A 27,812-nucleotide genomic window follows, 5' to 3' on the forward strand; every position below is an offset into this window, starting at 1 on the left:
AAGATACATACTCTGTGTGTTTCAAGAGAGAGAAAAGATGGTGTTACAACCCTTCTTGATTTCTCTTTAGGGCTCATACAGACAGGCCAAAATAAAGCTGCTTCGGGTCACTTTGGAGGTACAGTAGAGTCTCGGTTAACTGACCTTCATTTAACCGACACTCTGGATTATCCGACGCCCCTCGCCTCCCCCTCCCCCCTTCTTCCTCCCTTCCCTCCCTCGTTTCCTACTTACCTTTGCCGAGTCCTTTCCTGCCCTGCTTCCCTTCCCTTCCCCTCAAAGGACTCCAGAGAGCCCTTTGGAGTAAAGGGGAGGTCTGGGAAGAGGAGGACTGGCCGGGGAGCCCATTGAGGGAGAGGGCAGGTCTGGGAAAGAGAGGTCTGGGCCCATGCCGAGGCCTCTCCCTCCCAGCTTCTCTTTCTTCTTTCCTCTCCCCAAACGGACTCTCAGGAGTCCGCTCGAGGGGAGGAAAGACCCGGGTGTTCGGCCTGGCTTGTCCTCCGCGGCCACGGAGGACAGGAAAGGGCCGAGGACGCAGCCTCCTCGAAGAGGCTGCGTCCTCGGCCCAAGCTTGTCCTCCGCGGCTTGCCTCCCCTCCCAAGGGAGCCCAAGGACTCTCTTGGGAGGGAAGGGGCCAAGCCCCGCCGGCGCTAGCTTTCCCTCAGCTGGAAGGGAGCTCCACGGAGCTCCCTTCAAGCTGAGGGAAGCCAGGCCGCTGAGGAGGGGACTCTGACCTTGGCTCAGTCCCCTCCCTGGCAGCTTGCTTTCCCTCGGCTGGAAGGGACCTCCGCAGAGCTCCCTTCAAGCGGAAGGAAACCTCATTGGATTATCCGACATTTTCGGTCATCCGACAATCAGTCGGTCCCATTTAGGTCGGATAATTGAGACTTTACTGTATGCTGTTTAAATGACGCATGCGTCCTAAGCTGTGCCAAAGCCATGTTCCAGTCCTAAGGACTGGAACATGGCTTTGGTGCGCCTTCCAGACTCTTAGTACTCATGCATCATTTAAACAGCATATCTCCAAAGTGACCTGAAGCAGCTTTATTTTGGCCTGTCTGTACAGGGCCTTTATTCTTGTATTCAGATTCTTGCTCCATGGGGATGTTGTCTCTCTCTCAGCCTCAGAGGAAGGCAAAGGCCAATGCTCTCTGAACAAAACGGAGCCTCCGTGATAGGTTTTTCTTACGGTCACTATAAGTCAGAAATGACTTGGAGGAACACAACAACAAAAGGAAAAATCCTCCCACTGAGATCTGATTACTACCTTGGGACTGACTAAAAATACCTAGAATACCACAGGCATCATGCCTGAAAATGTTAAAAATTGCATTTTTAAAAAAAATTAATGTTTCTGAGCTCTGCATATTTAGTAAGTTATTCCCAGGTTCTGCTATGGGTAACTTGGCTTACTTAATTTCCTTTCCTTACTGACTTTGTATTGATTCTGCGGTACTGCTGTCACTACCTTTTGCTGATGCAGGGGGTGGGGGAAAAAGGACAGTAGAAGCGAGGCCTGAGTTTATGTAAGCAACAGACAATATTGGTAATATGCAGCTGTAATCTAAATCAGATTTCCAAATGGTTCAGAGTGAAGGACTAACATCTAGGTCATGATAGTCTTTTAGGAAAATATCAGCTTGTCCTGGTGCCATCCTAATCAGAATGAGATGATATGTGCAAGTGGAGAGTGGCAAAAAGATTCTTTCGAAACAGCACGTGTTTGACCAATTTGTGCAAAATACCACATTGTTTTGGGAATAGCTCTTCTCTTAAGTTTGGTGAACAGACCTATATAGTAGTGTGTCCCAAACAGAAAAGACAAAAGGCTCTTTTTCTAAAAGCTCTTAAGGCAAACACAAGTTCCAGGGACATGGTTTCTGACACTAGACATTATAGTCAGCAAGAACTGGATGTGCTGGAATTGGCTTGAACCTGTGCATATCTAGTTTGATGCCATGGCAGACATTTCTATCTGAATATGACATGGTCCTTTTGCTTCCATCTCTTTACCAGGGCCTTGTATTCTCCCTTGAATTTGCCCATTTAAGAAATATACTTCAAAAGCTGTCTATGGGCCATTTTATGACCCTGTTAGCTCTTTGAACCATTGCTGTTGTGCAACGTCAGAAACTCTGGTATCTCAAACCACAGCTTTTGAAGGGCAAGCATTTGTCCTCTTGAGCCCGTCTTCCCCCTCACCACAATTCGTCATTGTTGTTGTAACTCTTGTCTCTCTGTTCCTCTTTTTCTCAGGCAGCAGGAACGTTCTCATCCATTTTTTTCCATTTCTGTAAGTCCTAAGGACAGGGTGTTTCCTTGCACATCACATGAAACATGTTTTGGGGGTCTTATCTCATGCTGATTTTGTTCACCTTTGAGAGCATTTTGGCACCTTAAGTGGATTTTGCTGTTTTTCTACTTGTAATTTGAAAATAAAACCTGCACTGTATATGCTAAAAATTTTTTTAAAATGCTGTCTTTCATTTTTTTAGCCTCACATTAACTTTCAGAAGAAATTCTTTCTGTATTCAGTTTCTGGATTAGTTTTACTTGATGAAAATGCCTTTAGTTTTAATGTGTGATTGGCAACAGAAGACAACTACTTTATCCGCTGTGGTTTGGTTCCAGGACCCCTTGTGGGTAACAAAATCTGTGGATGCTCAAGTCATAGAATCATAGAGTTGGAAGAGACCACAAGGGCCATCCAGTCCAACCTCCTGCCATCCTTACAGACGGCCATCCAGCCTCTGTTTAAAGACCTCCAGGGAAGGAGACTCCACCACACTCCGAGGGAGTGTGTTCCACTGTCAAACAGCCCTTACTGTCAGGAAGTTCCTCCTAATGTTGAGGTGGAATCTCTTTTCCTGTAGCTTGCATCCATTGCTCCGGGTCCTAGTCTCTGGAGCAACAGAAAACAAGCTAGCTCCCTCCTCAATATGACACCCCTTCAAATATTTAAACAGGGTTATCATATCACCTCTTAACCTTCTCTTCTCTAGGCTAAACATCCCTAGCTCCTTAAGTTGTTCCACATAGTGCACGGTTTCCAGACCCTTCACTATTTTAGTCGCCTTCCTTGGAACACGCTCCAGTTTCTCAACATCCTTTTTAAATTGTGGTGCTGAGAACTGGATATAGTATTCCAGGTGGGGCCTGACCAGAACAGAATTGAGTGGCATTATTACTTCCCTTGATCTAGACACTATACTACTATTGATGCAGCCTAAAATTGCATTGGCCTTTTTAGCTGCCTCATCACACTGTTGACTCAGGTTCAATTTGTGGTGGAGTGGTAACATCCCTTACATAAGGTCACAAAATCAAGATTTGCTTTTTGGAATTTATATATGGTTTAAAAATATGTTCAAATTGTGGATGGTTTAATCCATAATTAAAGAATTTGTGGAGAGCCAACTATACCCTATGGGCACCAAATCCCATCTGATCTTGGAAGCTAAACAGGGTCATCTCTGGTTAGCAATAGTATTTACATTTCTATACTGCTTCATACTGAACTAAGCAGTCTCTTAAGTGGTTTACAACATGTAAGCCAGTTGTTCCCAACAAGCTGGGTACTCATTCTACTGACCTTGTTACTTGGTACTTAGTACTTGGATGGGAGACTGCCAGTGAATCCCAGGTGCACATGTCAGAGGAAGGAAATGGCAAAACCACCTCTGAATACAGTCAGCCCTTCTTATACACAATGTCATTATATTTAATGGGACTTGAGCATCCAAGGATTTTGTTATCCATGGGGGATCTTGGAACCAAACCGCCGCAGCATATAACAAGAGTCCACTATATTCTTTGCTTAAGAAAACCCTGTGAAATCAATGGGGCCACCACAAGTCAACAGGCAACTTGAAGGCACATGCACACACATACATTTCTTACTACTGTAGCTTTTGCCTTCAAATTAGGCATGGAAAATGGAAACACTGACTTTTGCCTTACGTATGATAGCACAGTCTTTACGGAGTTTCCACCCATGACACGTGATTTGTTTCATTTGTCTAATGCAGCATAATTACTCCCCCCCCTCCAACTGGGTATATATCCTGGCCGATAAAGTTTTACATTCCTGTAAGACTGATTTAAGGCTCACATGGTAAAATGTCCTCTGTGCCCTGGATTATCCTGAGGTTCAGGAATGTCCCTGGCTTTAGCTAGTGCCCTTTGCTCTGTATGGAGCCTTTCCAGGAAGAACCAAGAGCTCCAGGACTGTTCAGATGGAGATTTGATTTGGTGGTTGATCAGCCTCTTGCTTGCAGGCAAACCTTATCAGTTGTTTCCAGTTTTAATTCATTTGTTTTCTGCTACAGTAGTCAAATATTTTTACAGGCCAGTTTGACCTCTCCTGGCAAAGGAGCTGATGATTCCTCCAGCTGTGTCTCTCTGTTGCCTTAAGTCTCATTAGACTGTAAATACCTGGAAAGTTTATTTTCCTCAGTCAAGAGCTTCTGAGCACTTCAAGGAAGACATGTAGAGGAGGGAAGAAGAGTCAAGTGGAGATCAGGGCTGCATCTGTATGATGGTTGTGCAGCCCCATGAATAAACATGGCTAAAATACAGAAAGGATGGCTTAAAATATTGAAGAAGATGGAGATTTGGGGGGGGGCACAATTGAGAGCATTGATTATTAATGTGTCATAGGAATGGGGAGAATCTGGCTGTCCAAGTGTGGCAGGATTGTAATTCTAGCCTGTGATGTCAGAGATTGGAGTTGTAGTCCAACAACATCTGGAGACCCACATATTCCTCATCCCCATTATAGTCAGCAACTTCGAAATAATTAATAATTTAGGGATGATTATTATTGTATTTCTTTTATTCCACCAGTCTTATGATCTCCCTAAGGATCTTCTCTAACATTCCGAAAGCTGTTTATTAATTGGCTCTGCCTGCCAAGCTTTTTCTCTCACCCCCTCCATACATAACATCTTTCAAAGTTGCGACACCTGCTTTTTTACTTTTGCTCTTGCCCTGTACTTCAGAGTCTGTCAGAATAAACCCAGTTCCTTTTTGTACCACATCCAAACTGGGCCTCTCTCCTAGGAAATCTGAAGTTTACTCTGTTAACATTACTTTCTAAGGGATACTTTGCAGGCTGGTGGGGTTGCTTTAAATCAAACAACAACATGTTTCTGTGCATAATCACTGCATTCATGTGTTTGGCATCATCCCCTTTTTGGAAGAGATGCTACTCCTTTTCCTCCTGGCTTATCTAAAACTGGGAATGGGATAGCCTCATACTCACCATTACCGTTAGAGTGCAAAAAGTGACTTTGCTACTTACATGCTTGCCCAGGGAGGTTAATCGTGACATGCCACCATACAGATCCTTTTGGATGTAGTGCTGCCACATTATCCCATTGGAAGTGTAATGCCCTTGATCTGCAGCTAGAAGCAGTTATGACTCTAAACAAATTATTTGTTTCACCTCGGTCCAAGAGACCAAAGGCAAGGCTAGCATCACTCTGAATGAAGAAATTTACCCTGGCTTACTTAACTTGTTTGTCTTCTTTTTGTACTTGGAATCTAAAAGAGAGCTGGTGAAGTGCCTCTACTCTAGGTCTGTGTGACATATTGTAATAGTGAATTTTCATTCGGTCTGTGTGACATATTGTAATAATGAATGCAATTTTCTGAGTGCATGAACTCAGACTCATGCTATCCATGCACAAGAGAGGGGTATCAGCACGTCTAAGAGATTATCAAGCTTTTCAGAATTTAAAAAAAAGAAAGAAAGAAGGAGAAGTCTCACCACCACCCAGCCCAGCAAGGACAGAGCATGCTTCTCTGGCAAACAGTTCTGCCTCACTGTTGGCAGTGGGGAGAGGTGATCCCCCCATGGATATCAAAATGTGTGGATGTTCAATTCCCATTAAATGCAATGGCATAGTAAAATGGTGCTCCCTATATAAATGGCAAAATGAAGGTTTGCTTTTTGGAATTTAAATTTTTTTGGAATATTTTCAAGCTGTGGATGTTTGAATCGGTGGATAAAGAATTCATGGATACAGATGGTCGACCATAGGTGGTTGACTGGAATGCTGAATAGGAACACTCACTCTGTGCTGCAACATTTGGGGGCAGGTTGCATGCCTTGCCAAATAGTTGGGGAGGGAAAGAGTGCTTTGCATCAACTGCTTTTGAATGTTGATATTGTAAAAAGCAGAACTCAGGCTGATACTTTTTAATGTGCTCTTCAACAGAGATAAATGGGTTTATCATCTGATTCGTGTGGAATGTTGGTGGTGACACACCAAAAACAGATAGTGTGAAAGGAAGCTGGTGTTATCCAGCTGACTCTGTATTGTGCATCATTAGTGCTCCTTTAACTATTTAAAAAAAGATGGATTAAATATAAATTGTGAATTTGGGTCAGAGGTTGATTATACCCTGACACCAGCAACTTAAATCTGACTTCTCCATGGCCAAGAAGGATCAAGCTCTTATTGGGAGAATCCACAAATCCAGCTCACATCCTTGTTTCCATTGTAGAGTTAATGATATTAAATGGATAACAGTCACTGTAGCCCTCTGAATGTTCTTAGACTCCAACCCCCACCCACATGGCTAGAATTGGGGATGATGATAGTTGTAAACCAACTGCATCTTGAAGACTATAGGTTTCCTACTCCCTGCTCTGAATCCTTACAGAGAAAAATGATTGCAGAATTATTTAGGTTGGTAAACTCTGTCTCAGGCAGAGGTTTATTAAAGGTGGCCATACTATAAGTAAAGGGATCCTATTTGGACACTGTATGTGTGTGTTGTATCTTTTGTTAACTGTGGAGTCCATTTAGGTATCTGCTGCCCGGCAAAGGTAAGAGTAACATACAAAACAAGGCACTAAACCTGAGTAATAAAATGATTCTTCCTTTCTGTGTGCATTCTAAAGAGAGTCAATTAGATATTTTTGGAATTATTATTATTATTAACTTTATTTATATTATACAGTTCCCTAGCGTTGCCATAATTGTCCACTAAAACCAGGTACAAAATGTGGAACAAAATCTAGACCAAACTGTAGGACAACTGCAGGACAAAACTCAGCCCAAATGTAGGACATTTAAGAAAAATGGAGGACCTTAAATGTCCTACATTTTGGGCTGAGTTTTGTCCTGCAGTTGTCCTACTTTTTGGTCTACATTTTGTCCCGGGTTCTAGTAGACAATTATGGCAACCCTACCGTTCCCCCAAAATTGGGACTCAAGGTGGCTTATAATTTAAATGAATTTATTGAAGACCTAGCTCTCTATTCACTCCATACCACATGCCAACATTAAAATTGAATACATTTAAATTTACAGTGGGCCCTTGGTATCTGATGTAGTTTGGTTCCAGGACCCCCGAGGATGCCTAAATCTGTGGATGCTCAAGTCCCATTATAAACAATAGTGTAGCAAAATGGTGTCCCTTATATAAAATGGTGAAATTAAGGTTTGCTTTCTGTTTTTTTTTTAAACTATATTTTCAAGTTGTGGATGGTTGAATCCATGGATGCAGAACCCATGGATATTGATGAACGATTGTATTCTTATTTGTTATCCTTTACTGGACCCAAAGGAGAGGCAAAGAAAAGAGAAAACTCCTCAACTAGCCGGCAATGGCTGCTGATATAGTGAAATCCAAAATACTTTGCAATTATCTTTTATTATTATACATTCCCTTGCTGGAGCCTTCCATTTGGGTGAGCATGCCAAATGGAGCAAGTAGGAGGAGGATGGAGTTCTCGCCCATTGATCTCCCATAATTTCTAGATGATGATGATGATTTCTTACCTGCCTCTCCCCATGGATTGAGGCAGGGAACAACAGATTAATATACTGTATATCATACAGTGTCAGTTAAAACACACAACATCAGTTCAAAAGAACAAATAAGACAAATGCATAGTAAAACAATCAATCCATATTTAAAAATTCATAATTAATAATTAACAATTTAAAAATAATTTGGCTGGGCCTGCCAGAAGAGACTGGTCTTCAATTTGGACAGCATATTCAGCTGTCAGATGTCTTCCAGCAGGTCATTCCACAGTCCAGAAAAAGTCCAATGGGTGACAGCTGCTAACCTAGTCCTGGCTGACTGGAGTAAATGTCCATCAGAGCACCTGAGTGTTAAGGTGGAAAAGGAGGAGGTGATCCTGTAGGTAACCTGGACCCAAACCATGTAGGGCATTAAAAATAATAATCAACACTTTGTACCTTGCCTGGAAACAAACTGGCAGCCAGTGGAGTGTTTTTAAAATGGTAGCAGTGTAATCTCTGAGGCCATTCTCATCATTTCAGAAACACTGAAAGAGATGGCTGTACCAGGAAAAGGAAATGTAGCCTTGCAGCACCTTTAAGACTAAAGACCTTTAAGACATTTCAGAGTGGCCGCTGTGTTGTGACAACCATGTCAAGTGTCCTGCCAGTGTTAGTGTTACCCTCATAATGAATATTCATATAGGGAACACAAGCCCTAGCAAGTCTGTTGATTTTCTTCTCCACATGATGATGATTTTTTTATTTCTGGCACAGTAGTTTGAATCTGACAGCTTTCCCCCTCTCCACCCAGGAGGGTGTTTTGTTTTTGCTCTTTCATCAAGACTAGAGGAAGTGGGGAAATGGGTGTCTCCTAGTTTTTCCAGCCAGGCCTCTGACCCATTCCTGTTCATTGGGGCAGCTGAGCTCTGCTTCCCACATGTGCTTGATTTCTGGACTTGTATGATGATGATTAAGAAGAAAGGCATTGTCACAGAAGGGAAAGACTTGAAGTTCTGACCCAGTTGGACTTTTGTCCAACAGAATTGCAAAGCCTGGGTGCTTCCAAGTCAAAACATTTTTGCAGAGGAAATCAATCTTCTTCTGTAGGGCCGTGCATGTGAATATGGTGATGAGATCTGACGTTTTAAAAAGAGGGAGAGTGAAAGGAGTCCAGGGTCCACTCTGAGAAGAACGTTTGGGGTCTGAAGATAAAGGCATAAGCTGAAACATCATGGTCATGTAGCAAATACTGAGGCTAAATGGCAAGTCAGGCTTGTGGAGATGAAAATCTATTTCGCTGTATAGTTGTATGTCTATTTTTTACGATGGGGATGGCAAAGTGTAAATGTAGGGCTACACACAGCCCCAAAAGTCCGGGTTTTTTTAAAGCTCTTGACCTAGCTAAATCTCTCAGACTGCCTTTTCTATGGCCTCGAAAAGGGTGAAGAGACACTCTTGGTCGTCACCTGGAAAAGCAATTCACCATTTAAGCAGGCTGCAGTTCCCCATGCATTGTTGAGCATTAAAAACAACAGCAACCACTCTATTTTTCAATATCTATTTAAATTTGGACAGAGAAGGCCCCAGAGAGACCCACTGTTATTCTCCACTCCAGTTTCAATCTTGCAGTACTGGTATTTGTAAGAGCCAATAATTGGAGGCAGTTTTAGACCAGAGGTTGCTTGCACTGTCAGTTTTTAGCTTGAGACAGAGAAAGATTTGTCCTTCCTGATATGAAACATTTCTTCCATAGCCGTTAAGATTCAGTGTTTCTAACACATAGGCCACCAGGGAGCAGCTGGTGGGATGGATGGACAAAACCCCATAATAAAGATGGAGATTAATCTATGGGACAAAGGAAACCAGAACTGTTTGTAGGGATATGACAAGTTGAAACTGCCAGAAAATGCCTGGTAGATTCTACAGATATTCACAAATAATCTGTAGATTTTTCTCAGAATTGTTGGAGGCAGGGAGAGTATTCCCATGGAAGAAGAATATACCCTAATTTATTGTACTAAAGAGTACACTCTCACTAGTCTTGCTAGGCAAGAATTACAAAAATGACAACAATCCTGTGATTAATTTTTGGTATGTGTGTCTAGCTGTACAGCCCTACATAGAAATAGTGCATCCCCCCAGAGCTTACTGGATGTCATTTCCCAATAGCCCTTGCAGTCATAGCTGGGAGCAGTAGTCAAACATCTGGAGAGCTGTTTGATTCTTACTGCTGCTCTAAAAGATTCGCTTGCATGCTTCCAGTGACTCTGGTAGAATGTAAAAGATGTTTCAGCAATCTAGCTCAAAAACTATTGCTGTTGTGCTGTGGTGCAAGAATGGTTATGATAACCAGCTGTGAATTCATGAAGTGTAAACAGGAATTGGCTTTGCAGGAAAGACCCATGACTTTGCAGTGAAAACAAAGCTGGCAAAACAATGCTCTAAAGGGAATTAGTCTAAAATATTTGTGACTGCATTAAATTCATTAAGTTCATTAAAATCATAAAATTCAAAGCAACAATGGAATTATACCTTTTGTTAAGATCAAAGTTATAGAATAGTTAGGAAATAATATTAGATACTCTCATGTCAGTTGTGTGCTTTGGTGAAAAAAAAGAGCAAAACATTTAAAAAAAATCCATGGTATTCTGTTAGAAGAGTGTTCATGTAGGCCATGGTGTGATTGTAGAAATGTAAAAAACAAAACAGAAACAACTTTTTCATGACCTACAAGACTGATTCTTCTCTGTCTTGGGAGGGAACTCATGTTAAAAGTTTGTTCTGAGGCTATAAAAAACAACCATTGGGATAGGGGGGCAAAAAAGGAGCCTCTGTGCTTTTTGTGTGTGATCAGTTACAATGTGCTCAGGGATGTAGCCAGGATTTTAGGAAGGGGGAGGGTCCAGACTAAGTGCCACCATTATAATGGAGCTTGGGTGCGGCGGCTCAGCAGCACGCACCATTCATTTTTCTAATGGAAGGGGGAGGGTCCAGACCCCAAGGACCCCCCCCCCTTGGCTACATCCCTGATGTGCTGACACCCACTTGACCACCATCCTTTACCCCTATTTTATTGGGAAAAAAGATTGACCCTCCTGACTCACACCTTTCTTTGCACGAGGGGTGGAAAACAGTTTTCAGTCCGTGCACTGCATTATTTGGGAATATTTGGGGTGAGGTGCATTCCAGTACCAAAGCAAAAAGTGGCCTATACTCATACACAGCAGGTTAATAATAATAATATAATAATATTTATTTGTATTTATTCGCAGTCTGGGGGTGCTCCTTGACTCGTCGCTCCTGATGACAAATCAGGTAAATGCGACAGTCAGGAGTGCCTGTTATCAGCTTCGGCTGATATGCCAGCTGCGCCCTTTTCTGGAAGTAAGGGATCTCGAGACGGTTGTGCACGCACTGGTAACCTCACGCCTTGACTTCTGTAATGCGCTCTACATGGGGCTACCCCTGTGCTTGACTTGGAAATTACAGCTGGTTCAAAACATGGCAGCCAGGCTTGTCTCAGGAACATCTAGGAGGGACCACATTACTCTGGTTTTGAGGTCCCTCCACTGGCTGCCTATCAGCTTCCGGGCCCAGTACAAGGTGTTGGTTATCACCTTTAAAGCCCTAAATGGCTTGGGTCCAAGCTATCTCAGGGACCGCCTCCTCCCGTACAATCCTCCCCGCGCTCTCTGGTCCTCTGGGAAGAACTTACTGCAGCCTCTAAAATCTAGGCTTGCGGCGACCTCCCAGAGGGCATTCTCTGCTGTCGCCCCCAAACTCTGGAACGACCTGCCAGATGAGATCCGTCAGTTGACATCATTAGACAGCTTTAAAAAAGCTGTCAAGATGGATCTCTTCCGGCAGGCCTTTCCAGACTAACCATCCCGGCCCAGGTTTCCTGATTCCCTCATTCCTCCCGTGGCCCCATCTTAGTGATGGTTGAGGATCAACAGAGGGATATCAGGGGTTTTAGTTTTTAATTGTTGTTTTATGCTTTGATATTGTGTTTTTAATATGTTATACTGTTTAATACTGTCTTAAGGGGGGGAGGGGTAAAGTGTTTTTAATTGTTGTATTTTATATTTTACTGTTGTCAACTGCCCGGATTGGTTTCCCATAGGGCGGTATACAAATAATAATAATAATAATAATAATAATAATTATTATTATTATTATTATTATTATTATTATTATTATTACTAATATAAAGGTAAGGACTCATAAGACTAAAGTTGCATAGTTACCTTTTGAGACAACCTCCAGAGCTTATAAAGTATCATTTTGACTGTGGAAACTGTGGTCTCATTTTGGCATTGTAGTCCAAAAACTCACAACTCCAAGCCCTGCATAGATCTGTGTTGTTTGTTTACATATAAAATGCTGAGTTCCCAGCTGAGGTTCTTTTTGTGCTGTTCGGATGCTGTCAAATCCCCCTTAGGAACATTCCACACAGTATAACTGCACAGTAGAAGTTGATAATCACTGGTCATGACTGTTGCAAGTTTGTTTAAAAATGACTAAAATAGCTTTGACTTTGTGGCCTGCCTTAGCCTTTCTTGGTTATGAATTTGCTGCAGTAAAGCGTGTGATACAGTGAAGAGTGTACGAAGCTGTATAGCTTTAGTACTACTGTAGGAATGGGCCATTTCGTCAGGAAGTGAAATGTTATTCAGATGTTAGCTTTGCCGATTACCATACTAAGCAGTATCTCATCTACATGAATGTGTTGTATACATGTTTGCTAATAAATGACAAAGTAATCTTATATAATTATCTCCTGTATAAAGCATCAAAACCAGGTCAGAAATTTGTGGCCTTCCAAATGTTGGTGGTCTATTCCTCCCAGCAGCCATCACCATTAGCTAGGCTGGCAGGGGTAAATGGGAACTGGAGTCCAAGAATGTTTGAAGAACTACAGGTTCCTCATCTCTGGTCCTCATGTGTGTTTGAGGGGAAGCACTACTGGCAATAATGATATATAGCATAACTTGTGTTTGTTTCTATATCCTAGGTGAGGCTGGTGCAAATATAATCCATGTATCAAAAGAGGCTCGGAAGAGATTTCTTGGCCCTTTGCACCCATCCTTCAACTTGGTGAAAATCATCCGTGCTTGCCTATACAAGACCCTGCCAGAGAATGGGCATGAATTGGCTAATGGGCGCTTGGGCATCTCACTGACACGGGTCTCAGATGGAGAGAATGTCATATTATCAGAATTTACCTCCAAAGAAGAGCTTATCCAGGTAAGTAGTAACATCCTGATTTCTATGTAGTGTTGGGTGTGATGCTGTAGGAACCCACCTGACAGAGATGGGGAGACTTAATCTGGTTTTTACCCAAAAATGCTGTCCTGCTACTCTGAGTTTTATCATCAGGTTCACTTCACTTGATGTTCTGTATACCTAAATCCTTGTATGAAGAAGTTAATAATATAATCAATAATATTTTCCATATCTCTGAAACCGATTGTTAATTTGATTGGATTGTAAATTTCTCTAAGCTGTTTTCTTATTTGGGTGGGGGGTGGGGGAAGAAAATTATAATATGAAACATGATTATATAATATGTATTTATATACGGTGTAATAAAAAATTTTTGGGGAAAAAGATGGTGTTTTTCTTTCTCTTTTAGGCATGTGTCTGCAGCACTTTCATTCCAGTATACTGTGGTCTGATCCCTCCAAGTCTTCAAGGAGTGGTAAGAAGTTTGTGGTGTTCTTCTCAACCTTTGAAAACCATATTCAGCTTTAATAAGTTAGAGCCAAAAACTGTTACTGACAGGTTTTTATTTTTTCTGCTCTTGGCTAAATGTTGAGAACACTGGTTTACAAACCATCACCAAAAGGCTTGTCTATACGATTAAAATACTCTTCGTTCCAGTTGAATGCCACACACAATTTTCAAGAGTTTGGGCTTTTTTACACCCCTCTAAAAAAACCTTAAACTCCTCAGAAAAAGGCTTTGTGGTTTTTACCCGAGTATCTGTGGAAATCCACAGAAATGTGCATTATTGTACATGTGACCATCCATCTGCTTTAAATGGATTCTGATTGCTGCATGTTTTTGGCAGAGGGAGGGCAAAAAATGCAAATAGATGCAAATATGTACAGGAAAATGAAGACAATGAACTGATAATGCAAATATGCAAAAATATACCGCAATGTGCACAATATACTTATTATTAGCCCAAAGTTCCTGAGCCAGGTTCCCTGCACCAAACTACTAAGACCATTTTCTAGTGTTTAGGCATCATGGAAGCACAACTTTCTTCACAATAGTCTTTCTAGAGGTTTTGTGATTTTATTTTATTTTTTTACTTTCTCATAGGATGTGATAAGGAACTCATCCTGTCTTTCTTATGTCATCTCCAAGTCAGTGCTCCACACTAACAGAACTATAAGTCTTTCAAAGTGTACATGCTTTGGGGTTGCCAGTCAAGGAATGCTCCAGATCTTGAGGTTTCCCATCCAAAACCTGAGACCTAGAATTGGCCCCGGTAATGTCTTTAACCATTAAGTACCAAATACAGTTGCTCAGATTCTCATTCTGACAGACAGATAATATATTTTCCTATTTGGAAATTGAGACAAAAAGCTTATCTAAAGAGGTATTCCCAGAACAGGTTGAAATTATTATTCCCTGTTCAAAAAAAAGCTGCTTCAGTTGGAATCATAGATTCATAGAGTTGGAAGAGACCACAAGGGCCACCCAGTCCAACCCCCCTGCCATGCAGGAAATCTCTATCAAAGCATACTCAACAGATGGCCATCCAGCCTGTACTGCCATCATCTTTCCTCCTGCATATAGGCTATGACATGGGATATTGCTTTCTGCAACCTTCAGGGTTGTTCATATTCAACCAGCTCACTGAGTTCCTTGGGTATAGAATATGTTGGCCCATTTCACCTAGCTGAGTATTTAAAGAACCTGACTGTTATTAAATATTGTAGATGTTTTGGGAAGGCCAGATTTAGTGTTTTTCCCTCTCAAGTGTTTCATGACAAATTTACTGGTGTCCATTACACTGCAAGATTGTGATCCTGTAAGAACGAGAAAACAGAAACCATGAAGAAAATTCTTTTGTTCTGTGGATTTTACAACCAGGTTCAATAACATATGATCAGTCAATTACTGGCTAATGTATGGGAGCAACCAGCTCAATCTTATGTCAAATTTCTCTTGGATGATAAAAATTCCAGTGTCATCCTTGGTTGTTGCCATGTTTTTGTTTGAGGCTATCAGTATCAGAGAACAGTTAAATTCTGTCTTACCAAAATATATTTGAAATGAATACTGCTTGTATAGTTTTACTGTTTTGGGGCTGTGCTCCCTAAAGGATATTGTGATTTTTAATTTATCTTACATGATGCTAATTTGCAATGTTGAGTCTATGAAGTGTAATAAAGAATTTGATTTGATTATTCCCTCTCACTTATTTAGGGAGTTGAGATAAGGAATATTTAATCAAGCCTACTTGTTTCTAACTAGAAGGTGAATACAGAACAGAGTGGAGGGTGAACCCTAGTGCTAGTGGGAGGGAAGGAGGAAGCTAACTAAGTAAATACATAAAAACCACCTGGAGAGTGTTTGCAAGTTGTAGCAACCAATCAATTGAGTTGTGCAAATTGTAGCAACTACTATTTTCATAGTGGAACAGGGATTTCCTCTTTCATGGAGGCGAGCCCAGCAAAACTGGAGAATTTGTACTCTTCTCCCACTCCCTACCCCGGGAGATGACCCATGAAAACTGGAGTCTCAGGTCCAGGCCCTGAGATCTGGCAAGCCTAATATGTGTGATCGTGCCTTATCTGTCAAAGTCGATCTATATTGTTGTTCTTATATTACAACATGGTGAACTGAAAGAAAATGATTGCAGCTTTCCATAGCCTTCTTAGAAGATTCATGGTATTGGTAAGAAGTAAGTCAAGGTGTTCCTTGTTCGGTGTTAGTGGTTTAGTGCTTGTTCAGCTCTTAGAGTCAGGGAACGTGTTGGGCTTAAACTGCTCTGTCATCTGATCAACACTAAGAGAGAATGGGAGTAGTCATTTCTCACCATCTGGAGAGGCAAAAGGTGGCAAAATGGTAGTGGTTGTTACTGAATTTCTCAAACATAAACCTGATTTACATTTGCAGCAGTCTCCATGCCTCCAACAGCACTTCATATTGACGGGTGGGGGGCTGTCACCAGGCTTATAACAGTGCAGCATGGAGACATTCACTGTAAAGGTCATATAGTCAGCCCATGAAGGCAAAGGTAAAATAAAGCAAGAAGTGGGGGACTGATTCTGAATTGCAATGCCAACTATGCCTTCCCTCTCTGCTTCCATAATGGTTTGTAGGCTTAAAGGGAGAGTTCTTAGGATGGGTGGGGAAGAGAGGGAGAAGAAGGTGGGGCTGCTTTTTCTTGCCAGTGCACAAGAATCTTTACCTGTTTTTATTGACTTTGCTTGCATAGTAGCTAGAGTTGGACCTGACTATCTGTTGAAAGTAGCTAGCGTGAAGGAATGTGCTGAGTTTTCTGGAACAGGCTTAGCAGGAAGCTTCAGGACTTTGGTTGCTAGAGAACACCCTGTGCTTCTCTTGCCTCCAACCAATATGTTTCTGCTCCAGTCTGAACTTTATTCTGTTTCTGAGGCCAGTGCAGGCCAACAAATGGCTTATGACAGGGAAATCTTCTTAACTCCAGAGCTGAGCTGTGTGTGACAAGCTGGTGTTGGCTTCATGTTTGAGAAGAAGGTGGAAGTTTGATTTTGAGCAAGTGAATCCTTTCGTCCTTCACTTCTGTGCTGGTGGTGATCCAGCTGTTTGGGTCAAGTCAGTCAGATACTGATAAAGGTTGAATTTCCCTCATCTGGAATTCCAACATTTGAAATGCGCCAAAAACCAAAACTTTTTCAATGGTGGCTGAGATAGTGACAGCTTTGCTTTCAATAGTGTGCATAAACTAGCTTTAGGTTATGTGTATAATGTGCATGCAAAACATAAATGAATTTCATGTTTAGACTTGGGCCTTGTAGCCAAAATATCTAATTATGTATATGCACATATTCAAAAATCTGAAAAAATCCAAAATACTTCTGGTCCCAAGCATTTTGGATAAAGGAGATTCAACTTGTATGGCCATAGCACCAGAACAGGGACTCCAAGATTCATGAAAAACTTTTGTCAAATCTTGTCTGTCAATTTACTTATATTCTGCCTGTCCCCAAAAAGTAACACTCAAGGCATCTTGCAAGATAAAAAGAAATAGAAATAAAAACTCATGAAGCTAAAAACATACAAAAAAGATTGAAATAGTAGTAAAGTGTGTGTAGAATTGAAACCATTTAAAACATTGATTTATAAGCAAAGAATAAAAGTAGTACAGCCCACTAAGAAAAGCCTGTTTCTTGTAAAACTATTGGTTCTTAAAGCCTGTTGATGGAAGGAAGACAGAGAGGGAGCCAGCCTAGCCTCCTGAGGAAGGGGGATATAAAGTGTGGGAGCTGCCACAGAGATAGTCTTCTTTGCTTCAAGGAAACATGCCTGTGAGGGTGGTGAAATCAAGAGACATGTCTCCCCCAAAGAGCTTAGGATTTGGCCAAGCTTATATATGGGAAGGTAACAGTCATTCAGATAGCCTGGGCCTGAGCTGTACAGGATTTCATAGGTCATAACCAGCACTTTGAATTGTGATCAGAAATAGACTGGCAGCCACTGGAGTTGTTGTTACCCCCTGGTCGTGCCTGGGTCCCAAGGACTCTTCTGAGAGTTAGATGTAAAAAGTGAAATGGGGGAAAGCTGGCTTGGTTTGAAGCCATGAAACACACATCCCATTTCCTACAAACCCAAACATTCCCTGTCCCAGGACTACCACTCCTTGTTCCCTCTTACCAGGTGTTCTCATGGAACTGACCTTGACAGCTCACAACTTGTTTTTCCTCCCTACACAGCTGCTCATTCTCTGGCACCATTAATGATAAACAGTCCTTCCACCTGGCATCACCAGTTGTGTAGCACATCCCATCATCCTGTATTAGAAAACATATCATATATGGCTAGCAAGCATGACAGGAGCTATGATCCTGACAATTTGTTATGAGAGATCTGCAGCCAGTCTCAGAACTGTGTGCTTTCCACCCTCCCTTGGCTTCCTGTGATTCAGCTGAGAGGAGAGGTCTAGAAGATTTAGCTTCTATTTTTGGTCTGTTTTACTTAAATAGGAGATTCAAAAAGAATGATGCAAAACTTAATAAGAACAGCTTTACATTTGCACCATTCTTTTTGAATCATCTTGTATCTAAACCCAGACAAAATGTGATTAATGTTGGCCACTGTTTCTTGAAAAGAGTCAACTTCAAACCATAGCTTGTGAACCTAGCTTGTTTCAAGTAATCATAGTTAAGATTAACTGCAGTGTGGGGTTCAGATGGAACATCAAATTGAGATTAGTTGAAATGGGAAGCAAAAGGTTCCAGCTTTGTCTATGTGTCAGTCCCAGAGGAGGAGAAGGAAGGGGAAAGCACACAAGCTCAAGGCTGATGCATGTAATAATAAACAGTGGCTTATCATTAGGTCAGAACTGAAGAATGAGCTCATCCAGAGTGTTCTGAATCTGTTTGTAGGGGAGGGTATCATGCTGTTCAAGTTTGCTCCTACGGTCTGGGAGCTTGCAGAGAAGGTCAACATATGAACTGTGTGTTCCCTTGCTGGAAAATAGGTGAAAGGCCACTGATATAGAAAGATGGATTTATTTATGTCCTACTCATGTTACATAATCATGTTAATAATAACAGCTATGAAGAGATTGTGCCTTGTTTCAGAAAAGTGTCTTCTCTTTCACCCACCTCTTTGGGGTTTATTTTAATTTCACAACAAAAACTCAGCATCCCAATCCTAGTCCTTTGTCTTCAATGGACTGAAAGTAGTTCACTTTCTCTAGTGTCTGCAGAGACAGGCTTGCAACTGAAACCAAGGCACAGGAGAGGAAGCATTTACATGCAGTACAGTAGAACATAGGTAGCTTCAGACCACAATAATGGTCTCATGATCACAAATCGCATAGTTAGGGCTGCATGGGTAGTGGGGAAGGGAGATTGGAGCAGAAACCAATTCTCTGCAGTTCTTGATAATTTAGAAGGCTATAGCAGACTAACCTAGAAATGACTACATGATGCAGCACCAGGGCACATGTAATTGGCTATAAGTGTTTGTTGGTCTGGGAAAGTGGAAGTGATTACAAGCTATTAAAAAAAAGGAGGGGGCATTTTAAAGCGCCTTAAATTCTCGCTTTTCTTTCCCCAGAGGTATGTTGATGGAGGGATTTCGGATAACTTGCCACAGTATGAGCTGAGGAACACCATCACAGTCTCTCCCTTCTCAGGCGAGAGTGACATATGTCCACGGGACAGTTCCACCAATATCCATGAACTCAGGGTGACTAATACCAGCATTCAGTTCAATCTGCGAAACCTCTACCGCCTCTCAAAGGCCCTGTTTCCACCAGAACCTCAGGTAAGAGCCCATCATGATTACTATTAAGAGGAAAGGAATGTTCTCCCTCCCTCCTTTCCTTTCTTCTCAATTGGTACTCCAGAGCTGGAAAAGTTTTGTTGAAAGCCTTTTCACTTGCACATACTTTAGGAAATCTCTAAGGAGGAGGTAGCTGTTGGCTATTTCCAGCTCTTGTCAAAAATATTCCAGTTCAGTTAGCCTATATGCTTCTAACAGCAGAGTTTGAAGAATGCTAACCTGGTAGTAAGTCCCACTTTGTTTGATGGGACTTACTCCTATGTGAGTTTGCATAGGATTCCAGTCACCTAAAGCTAATACGCTATTTAAAGCTAAGGGTAGAGGAAGTGACTTGTCATGCTAACTCTCTAGCACATAATCTGTCAATAAATCAACAAATTCTAAATCCTTTTGACAGTGAAAATAAATTTAAAAACATGGACAGCCTTTTTGGAAAACATTGCAAATCTTGAGTAATAACTTTTAGTGGTTTACACCAAAAGTGAATTAAATTCAACCGTCACATCCGTAAGATGTATGCCTTGCTAATCTCTTGATTTCTCTGCAATATACTTTTTGCGATACCAAGCAGCATGATACCCCCTCAACTCTGTTTTGTTTTTGTTTTTTGCTAAATTCATATTTTACATCTGGGTAAAATTCTGATGATTGGAAGGTTGACAGTTTGAGGCCTAAGTGCTGCATGATGGGGTGACCTCCTGGCACTAGTCCCAGCTTCTGCCAACCTAGCAGTTTGAAAGCATGCAAATGCAGTAGATAAATAGGCACCACTTCAGTGGGAAGGTAACTGCGTTCAGTGCAGTCATTGCGGCCACATGACCACTGGAATAGTCTTCGGACAAAGCTGGCTCTTCCACTTAGTAATGGATATGAGCACCACCCCCTACAGTCAGTTTCAACTAGACATTCTTCTTGTCAAGGGACTACCTTTACCTTTATCTTTAAATTGGTAAATGTTAGTTGAGTTATGCTTATTTGTTGAATTTTCTGTTACAAGATATTTTTGTCTACAGAATTTGGAACAGCAGAGATATGGAAACAGTTCTACACTCCATAAAAGCTTCAAGGTTGTTTTGGCATCTATATCTGAGAGTTAGGCTTTTGGCATTTCATGAACAGCTGTACATTTCTTTTTAGAAACAAGCAACAAAGTCACTCAAAGTCACAGGGGTTGTTTAGTGCATTTTATGTAACCATTTTGATTCTTGAAGGTGCCGAGGTGTAATGTAATTCTCTGCTATTCACATGGGGAAAAGGGGGGCATAAGCTTTCAACATTCTAGGACAGTGCTAGAGAAAGAAAGATTAGGCATTGGGAGAAATTGCTTATGTACTGTATTCAATTTGTGTAGATAGGTATGAGTTTCCTTTATTGATGACCTCCTACAGGCTATTCAGTTTTGGTGTGTTGGAATAGTAATCTATTTTGTATATAATGTAGGTTTAAGTGTTTCAGATTGAATCTAATCCCATCCTTCCATTAATGGAAGGCTCTTTGATCCTGTGTGACCTTTCTTGAATAGAAGAGGGAGGGATATAGTTTTCATTAACTCCTTTTTGGAACATCAGAATCCTACCCCATGAATGGGGACAAAATTTGCTACATCATTGGTAGAATTTGCTTTGTGTTTCATGAGAACCCCAGATCTATCAACCAGACCTGGTTGTACAAGACAGGTTCATTACTTCTACTGTGGGTCGTTACTTTTACTGGGCCCAAAAATGGAAGGGAATATGGCTCAAGATCGTTGCCCAGAGTGAAATGTCTCTCCTGCTCATGCTTTTATCTTCAGTTAACAAAATAAGGACCAACTGGAGACAACAGAATTCTGCAGTAATTCTTCGGTCTTCATGCAAAAGCTGTAGGCATTGCAGTGATAATAGATAAGGTTCCATTGACCAATTCTTTTTTTCATGTGTACAGCCCTTAAAATCTATTGATGGATTTGTCTCAGTCTGATAAATTCTGACACAAGAATATCTATGGGTGCATCCTGAGACATTGCTGCTGGGATGTTCTATGTTCCCTCCCCTCATACTGCTTCAGCGGGAAGCTTTTTGCATAGAGATATTCATAGCCAGAAATCAGGCACTTCTTAGTTCTCATCCCTTTTAATGCAATGTTTACATCAGGAGTGGGACTTCAACTCCCAGCATTTCTCAATCCTGACTAAACTGGCTAAGGCTGCTGACAGTTGCAATCCAGTAACATCTGAAGGGTTTCAGGATGCCTGTCCTGCTTAGATGTAGTCTTCTTAAAATAATGTCCTCTGCTTCCTTTCTTACAGGTTCTGCGGGATATGTGCAAGCAGGGCTACAGGGATGCTTTGCACTTCCTGAAGAAGAATGGTAAGTGCTTATTCAAAACGTATACCCTTTATATCTCTGTATTCCCCAGCAGTATTCCTAGCCTGATGCCTTCCAAGCATATTGGACTACAGCCCTGTCACCAGTGGCCCTGCCTGCCAGGCGTGGTGGATATTGTAGCTCAACTTATCTGGAGGGCATCAGACATCAGGTTGAGGGAAATTGCTCTGGCATAATGAATTCTGCGCAGCTGTTTCTTTCCTTTGCTTTATTGTTTTTTCAGTGCCTTGTTTGTGCATAAAAAGACTAGTGATCCATACCTAATCCTTAGTCTATCCAACTGTGCAATTGTTGCTATGCAAAACCTACATAAAACCAATTATTCCCTTCATTTGGACTAATATCTGGGTTTAATTGTACAGGTTTTCAAAATGTAAAGAACTTTCCTGCTAGACAAAAGAGAGAGCACTCTACCATGGGTACCTGTCCAGTAAGATTGATTACCCAAACAAATGCCTCCAGTTAGCTGTCAATGAGCTTCCCTTCCATTCTGGAGAATCGGAGAAGTTCTGAGTAACTCATGGTTCCACCTACTCCTGTGCTAAAGATGCTTTTTAAGAGCTGTCTCTTTCAGTTGTATATAGTGGCCACTGAGTCTGTTCTGCATAACCTTGGATCTATCCATAGATGTGGGGTGGGGAGCACATTTTGCCCTCAGGACAAAAATCCACCCTGTGGCAAAAAAAATGTTTAAAAAGTAGAATAAGAATCAGAGATGGAAACTATTAAACTTTCAGGTTTGATTTGTCAATTTTCAAGTTTGGGGGCTGCTCAGTCCTGTTTGAATAGTAGTACCTGGATATCCAGTATTAAGTGCTGTTAGATATTTGAAGGTGGTCTTATTTTTTTTCTCACCCTCCAGTGGCAAAATACTTGTTTCTCTAGTATTATGCCTGGTATACTATAGTGAGCTGGTGCTGTGACAAGAGCACATGATTTGTGTTTTTAGTGTCACCTTGTGGTACACAGTCTGTAGTGCAGCTGGTCTTATTTTAGTATCAAATCCATTTTGGTTGGGGTTTTTGTATTGCAATGACAGTTCATGTGTTATTTGCATATACTGAGACTGACATAGTTATTTTGCAAATTGTGGGCTTAAGCAGTCCCACAGTGATAAAAAGGAGTGGCCCAGGTCAACTACAGGGAGAACTGATTTGCTGATATTCAAAGCTCATTTATGATTTCAGAACTAAGTGGATTATGCATGATATGTTATGCTTATCAGTGACTTCACAGTTCCATCTTAAGTCCAAGGTTATGCTGCAGAAAGTACAGGACTGATCTATGCATGAAGATAAAACACATGCAGTTTGTTGTTTCAAACTGAACCTGTAGCACAGTCCTTCCAGTTATGAGACCACAGACAGAAAATATAGTACAGATTCTACAGTATGGAGGCACTTTTGACCAGCTTGGAAAGTCCTAACTATTACTGGTGTGTCTGACTTGACTTGGTGGCAATTACTTGTCCATTGTTTCTTGTTTGTAGTTCCCCATAGCACGTCTTCCTTTGACCAGGTACTCCCTGTCCGTAACTTGCTCAGGAGAGCAAAGAATTATTATGCACAGACTTAGAAAGCATTTCTCTTGAACTGCAGTAACTTCACTACGTATTTTCCACCTTCAGGTCTCCTTCAGCACCCAAGGCCTGTCCGGCCTTTGCTGGCCATTGGAAATAGTGCTGATGACAGGAACCATGAAGAAGATGATGCAGAAGAAGAGGAGGACCAGCTGGGAGAGAGCACTGCACTAGAGGAGGCTGAAGAGCATATCCTGGAACACTTGCCTCCTAAACTGAACCAGGGTATGATCTTTTGCAGGGGAGAGTGTTTGCTTGGATGGTTACATCTAGGTCAGGGGAAAAGAGTTGTGCAGTCCTGTATTGCTATATTATCTCACCCAGGTGGTTTAATGTATGCACTTTATTTGTTGTTGGGTTGCAAGTCAGTGGTCAAGATCATTGGGAGCTGAAGTTCTGTAACCTCTGGTGGACCATATGACTCACTCCTAGTCTACTAAACCAGACTCTTCTTATTAAATCATATTTCCCCTTTCTTTTTTAGCACCTCAAGTGGGATTTAGCTAGTACCCCCTGTGTCACCTTATAGAATGTTACACCTTGTAGAATGATGTAGGGAACTACAGATACAAGCTATTGCAACTATTGAATGTACAAACTGGCTTTAGAATTGTACAACCCCCAGAATTTTGCTGATAATATCTTCCTGCCTTCATAAAGAGTTAAAACACTTCAAAGCCTTCAGGTTCTTTAGTAGATGGCATCTTATGTAAAGTGAAGAAGAAAGAGTTCTCTTGGCCTGCTGTGCAGATAAGAGAAAGATCTCTTTGGTGACATCTCTTTAGCTGGATGAAGTTTGAATTTTGTATTCCTTGTCTCTTGGATGATGCTTGCAGCCAAGGTTGTCTGCAAGATTTTGATCATTGGTTTCTCCTCTTAAAAATTGGTGGTGGTGGAGGAAGAGTTTTGATTTATATGCTGAACAGATGATTGAAATAACCCATCTTCTCTGCTTTCAGCCCTTTTGGAAGCCTGTGCTGAGAGGAGAGGACTCTTTGCTGGCATTGCCAACCTATTACCTGTACGCCTGGCATCTACCTTGATGCTCCCGTATACCCTTCCTCTAGAGTCTGCTGTCTCGTTCACAGTCAGGTAGGTTCTAAATCTGTTTCTTAGGCTGCTACAGAAAGAATATTGCCGGTAGGGCTCAGGACTGGGATATGGATTGCTGTGTCAGCAAGAGTGTCAAAGAACTTTGCATTTAGTTGAACTTTGTTCTAAATAAAGTGAGGGTACAATCCAGTGCAAGTAAGAAATGCCTTATGGGACAATAACCTCTTCCATGATGCTGAGCAACAATGTGGAAAGCAGCCCTGTGACATAGAACTAAATCAGAATACAGACTTGGTTACAGAATGCAGTAGCATCCTGTTTTTGTTTGTTTGTTTGTTTGTTTTTAGAAGAAGAAAGAGATTCTAGGCCTTATGGCTCTAGAAAGGTTTGACAGTATTGAGGCAAATCCTCTAAAGAGAGGAAGTTTTTAATCTGTATTGTTTTAAAATATGTTGTTAGGTGCCTTGGGTCCCATTATTAGAAGAAAAGTGAGCTGACAAACAATAACAATAATAATCCAAACTGTTTGTGATGCATTGTTTGACTTTACTCAAGTGCAGAACACTTAATTTTTTCACAGTGCCAGGGTGAGTGCTATCTGTCCTGGCTGTAAGTCAGCTAGGTCTGTATTTGCTTTAAAAACATGATTATATGCTGCCTCTTCATCAAACCTTCTTACACAAGATCAAAAGAACAGAACAGTAAACAGCAAGTCAGGGCCTAAAGAAAAATCAAAGGACATAATAAGTCTTTGATAATGGCCCAAATTTGGGAGAAACTGAAAAGACTTTAACATAATCCTTCTGTGCTCACTCCTCAACAGTTTACTTAAAGACACCTTGATATTATAAAAGTTTGACCACTTGCCTTTATTAATGGGGTTATTCCCAACAGCTATCATCACTTGAGATGCTTGTAAAATCAGAGCTGAAGAATAGTCAATAGGGTTAGGATAAACAAATAATGGAGCAGCCTGAGAAGCTGTCTTATTATTGGGATGAATAAGAACCTCCTTGTTATGAAATTGTTCTGTTAATGCTTCTAATCTGTTGCTGATAGAGGTACAATTAGTTAGCAGCGATTCAAAGGTGTTAGAGATTAAAAATGCCTCCCTTGCCAGAAGATCCTTCCAAGGACATTTTCTAGCAATCCCTCAGAGCAACCACCATTACTAGGAGGAAAAACTGGGACTCCTACATTCACCGTGCAATCATTTTCATTAGCTGATGTAAGTGCTTCAGCCTGCAAAGAATCCAAAATTGTATATCTGTTGTTTAGTTCTAAATCGGTCTGTAGCACTAGAGACTCTACCTCCAAAGAGACCCGAAGCAGCTTTATTTTGGCAGTCTGTAACAGGCCATAGAAATTAAAAAATTGGAGCTCTAAAAGCAACGTCTTATCTGGCTGCCGTCATCTTGGAACCATCTTGGACAGTGTAACACTGTCAAGCCTCACAACAAGAGAAAAATAAACCAGCTAGTAGTAGACAATAATTAGGCAATGGAAGTTAAGATAGCTGTCTGGCTACCACCTCAGAAGCTCTGTGAATGTTGTCTTGTTCCTTAGAAATGCCATCCTTCTTTGTGTGAAAGATGTACAAATGAAACATAAGCCAGGGCATGGATCTTCATTATGAAATTCAGGAACAGCTTTAAAAAGCTATAATGGCAATGGAAACAAAGCTAAATGGAAGTGGCTTAGGCACTGAATTGCCAGTACTGACTTCTGAAAATGGACTGGAGATCCTGATACCAAAGGAGCCTTTTAGCTAACAAGCTCCAGGACCAAATCAAAGGGTAGTGTGCCCACGCCAAGTGCGAGCTTGCCATCCATGGTGTGAGCTTCCACAGATGGCAAGTCCCAGCTTTCTGAATGGGTGCATGCACATGTGGTGGCAGGAGCACGTGACCATTGAGAAAAATGGGACTTAAGTTTCCATATTTTTTACTATCCGCGGGGGGATCTGGAACAGATCTGCCGCAGATAGCAAGGGCACACTGTGTATAGCAAGTCATAATATAGAAAAATGAAGTACTGTCACATGAAAAGTGTTGGTGTATGAGAAGATTCACCTTTGGTTTAGTCTACCTGAGAGAAAACAAAGCAGTAATGTACACAGCTGCTAAGCATGATGGGGGTTGCCTCTTCTTGGTGTTTTCCTGTATTTCTGTGTTATTCTTTATTAGAAGCAGTGCAGTCACATGGACAGTGCAACTATTTGGGTATTTCTCATCCAGTCAGCATCCTGCCAGGATTATCCCATCCAGGTGGTTTAATGTATTCATTTTATTTGTGTGTGTGTGCCCGTGTATGTGTGCATGCGTGCACACACACTCACGCATACACACAAATAAGATTAATAGTATGAGGAAGTAATCCTGTACAATGTGGTGTGTGTCATGGGGCCGGTGTTTGATTCATCAGCTTTGCTGACACTATTACCCTTATGTTTTCAGGATGTTTCAATTAAAGCAAGTTAAACTCTCATTGGCACAGGCTGTTTTAGAAGTTTTCAAACTTCCTGGAAACCACCTACTTCAGAATCACAAAAAGGGCTGTCAGTGGTTGTGAATCATGATGATTGTGTACTACCTCCAAGATGAAAGGCAGCATTCCTGTGAATACCATTCACTAGGAACAACAGCAAAGGCATAGGCATTTGGTGGACTACTGAACAAAACAGAATGCAGGACTAGACTGACCTTTAGTCTGATTCAGCAGGACTGCTCTCATTTGGATACCTAATATCCCAGTCTTGGAGTGGCTCTTTTAGCAGGCTGAATTAAACTATGGCATAATAATAATAATAATAATAATAATAAGAAGAAGAAGAAGAAGAAGAAGAAGAAGGCTGGAACTGAAATGTGCTGGCAATGTAGCAATAGCTGATTCAAATAACAGTTTTCCCGTGTGCCTCCTCCTTTCTTTAGGTTGCTTGAGTGGTTGCCAGATGTTCCAGAGGATATTAGGTGGATGAAAGAGCAGACTAGGAAAGTCTGTCACTATCTCATGAGAAAAGCAAAGAAGAAACTGGGAAGTCATCTCTCAGCCAGGTATGTGGATTGGATTATATGTTTGTATTTCTGGAAATAATCAACACTGGGAGGGGCAACACAAATTTGCCTCATAATTGATAGCATAAAATTGATGAATCTGGAGACTTTGACCTCAAATCACCTTCTTGATCAGAAATCAGTTTCTTTGGACTTCCTCTTCCACATTTACTGTATGTGCTTACAGTGGCAGCTGTAGAGGTGTCATCTTAACTTGGATGAGCCTTTATTAAAATAAAAGAATCTGTCTTTCAGGAAGGTTGACGATAGCTGTGTTTGATAATCTAACAAAGGTTGTGAAAGTGCAAGTAAATCCATCATGGCACACTTCATTTTTTAGGTCTGTTTTTAAAACTTGCATTTAAAAACAGAAGCCCAAGCACCACAATCCCAGCTTCCGTTGTATATATGTGTATAATGTGTAAAGTGATTAAAATCCCTAGATGTTGTATAAAATATATTGAAGAGATCATACCATTATGAG

At 41.3% G+C, this 27,812-nt stretch overlaps 1 protein-coding gene across 3 annotated transcripts in view; it reads left to right on the forward strand.

Annotated features, from left to right (window-relative positions):
* Positions 1–27,812, forward strand: part of LOC149314345 (patatin-like phospholipase domain-containing protein 2) — a 67,622-nt gene that overhangs the window by 33,162 nt on the left and 6,648 nt on the right. For 2 of the 3 annotated variants that reach the window (XM_089520904.1, XM_089520906.1), the window contains exons 2-8: positions 12,778–13,010; positions 13,399–13,464; positions 19,050–19,259; positions 21,565–21,625; positions 23,271–23,447; positions 24,182–24,314; positions 27,206–27,328. In XM_089520904.1, the coding sequence (XP_089377030.1) occupies positions 12,778–13,010; positions 13,399–13,464; positions 19,050–19,259; positions 21,565–21,625; positions 23,271–23,447; positions 24,182–24,314; positions 27,206–27,328 (1,003 nt within the window). The remainder of the gene's footprint in view (positions 1–12,777; positions 13,011–13,398; positions 13,465–19,049; positions 19,260–21,564; positions 21,626–23,270; positions 23,448–24,181; positions 24,315–27,205; positions 27,329–27,812) is intronic. The other variant, XM_089520905.1, reaches the window with a different exon arrangement.

Source organism: Sceloporus occidentalis, unplaced genomic scaffold (assembly GCF_023333645.1).
Source record: "Sceloporus occidentalis isolate IW3139 unplaced genomic scaffold, rSceOcc1.0.p SCAF_4, whole genome shotgun sequence".
NCBI lineage: Eukaryota > Metazoa > Chordata > Lepidosauria > Squamata > Phrynosomatidae > Sceloporus > Sceloporus occidentalis.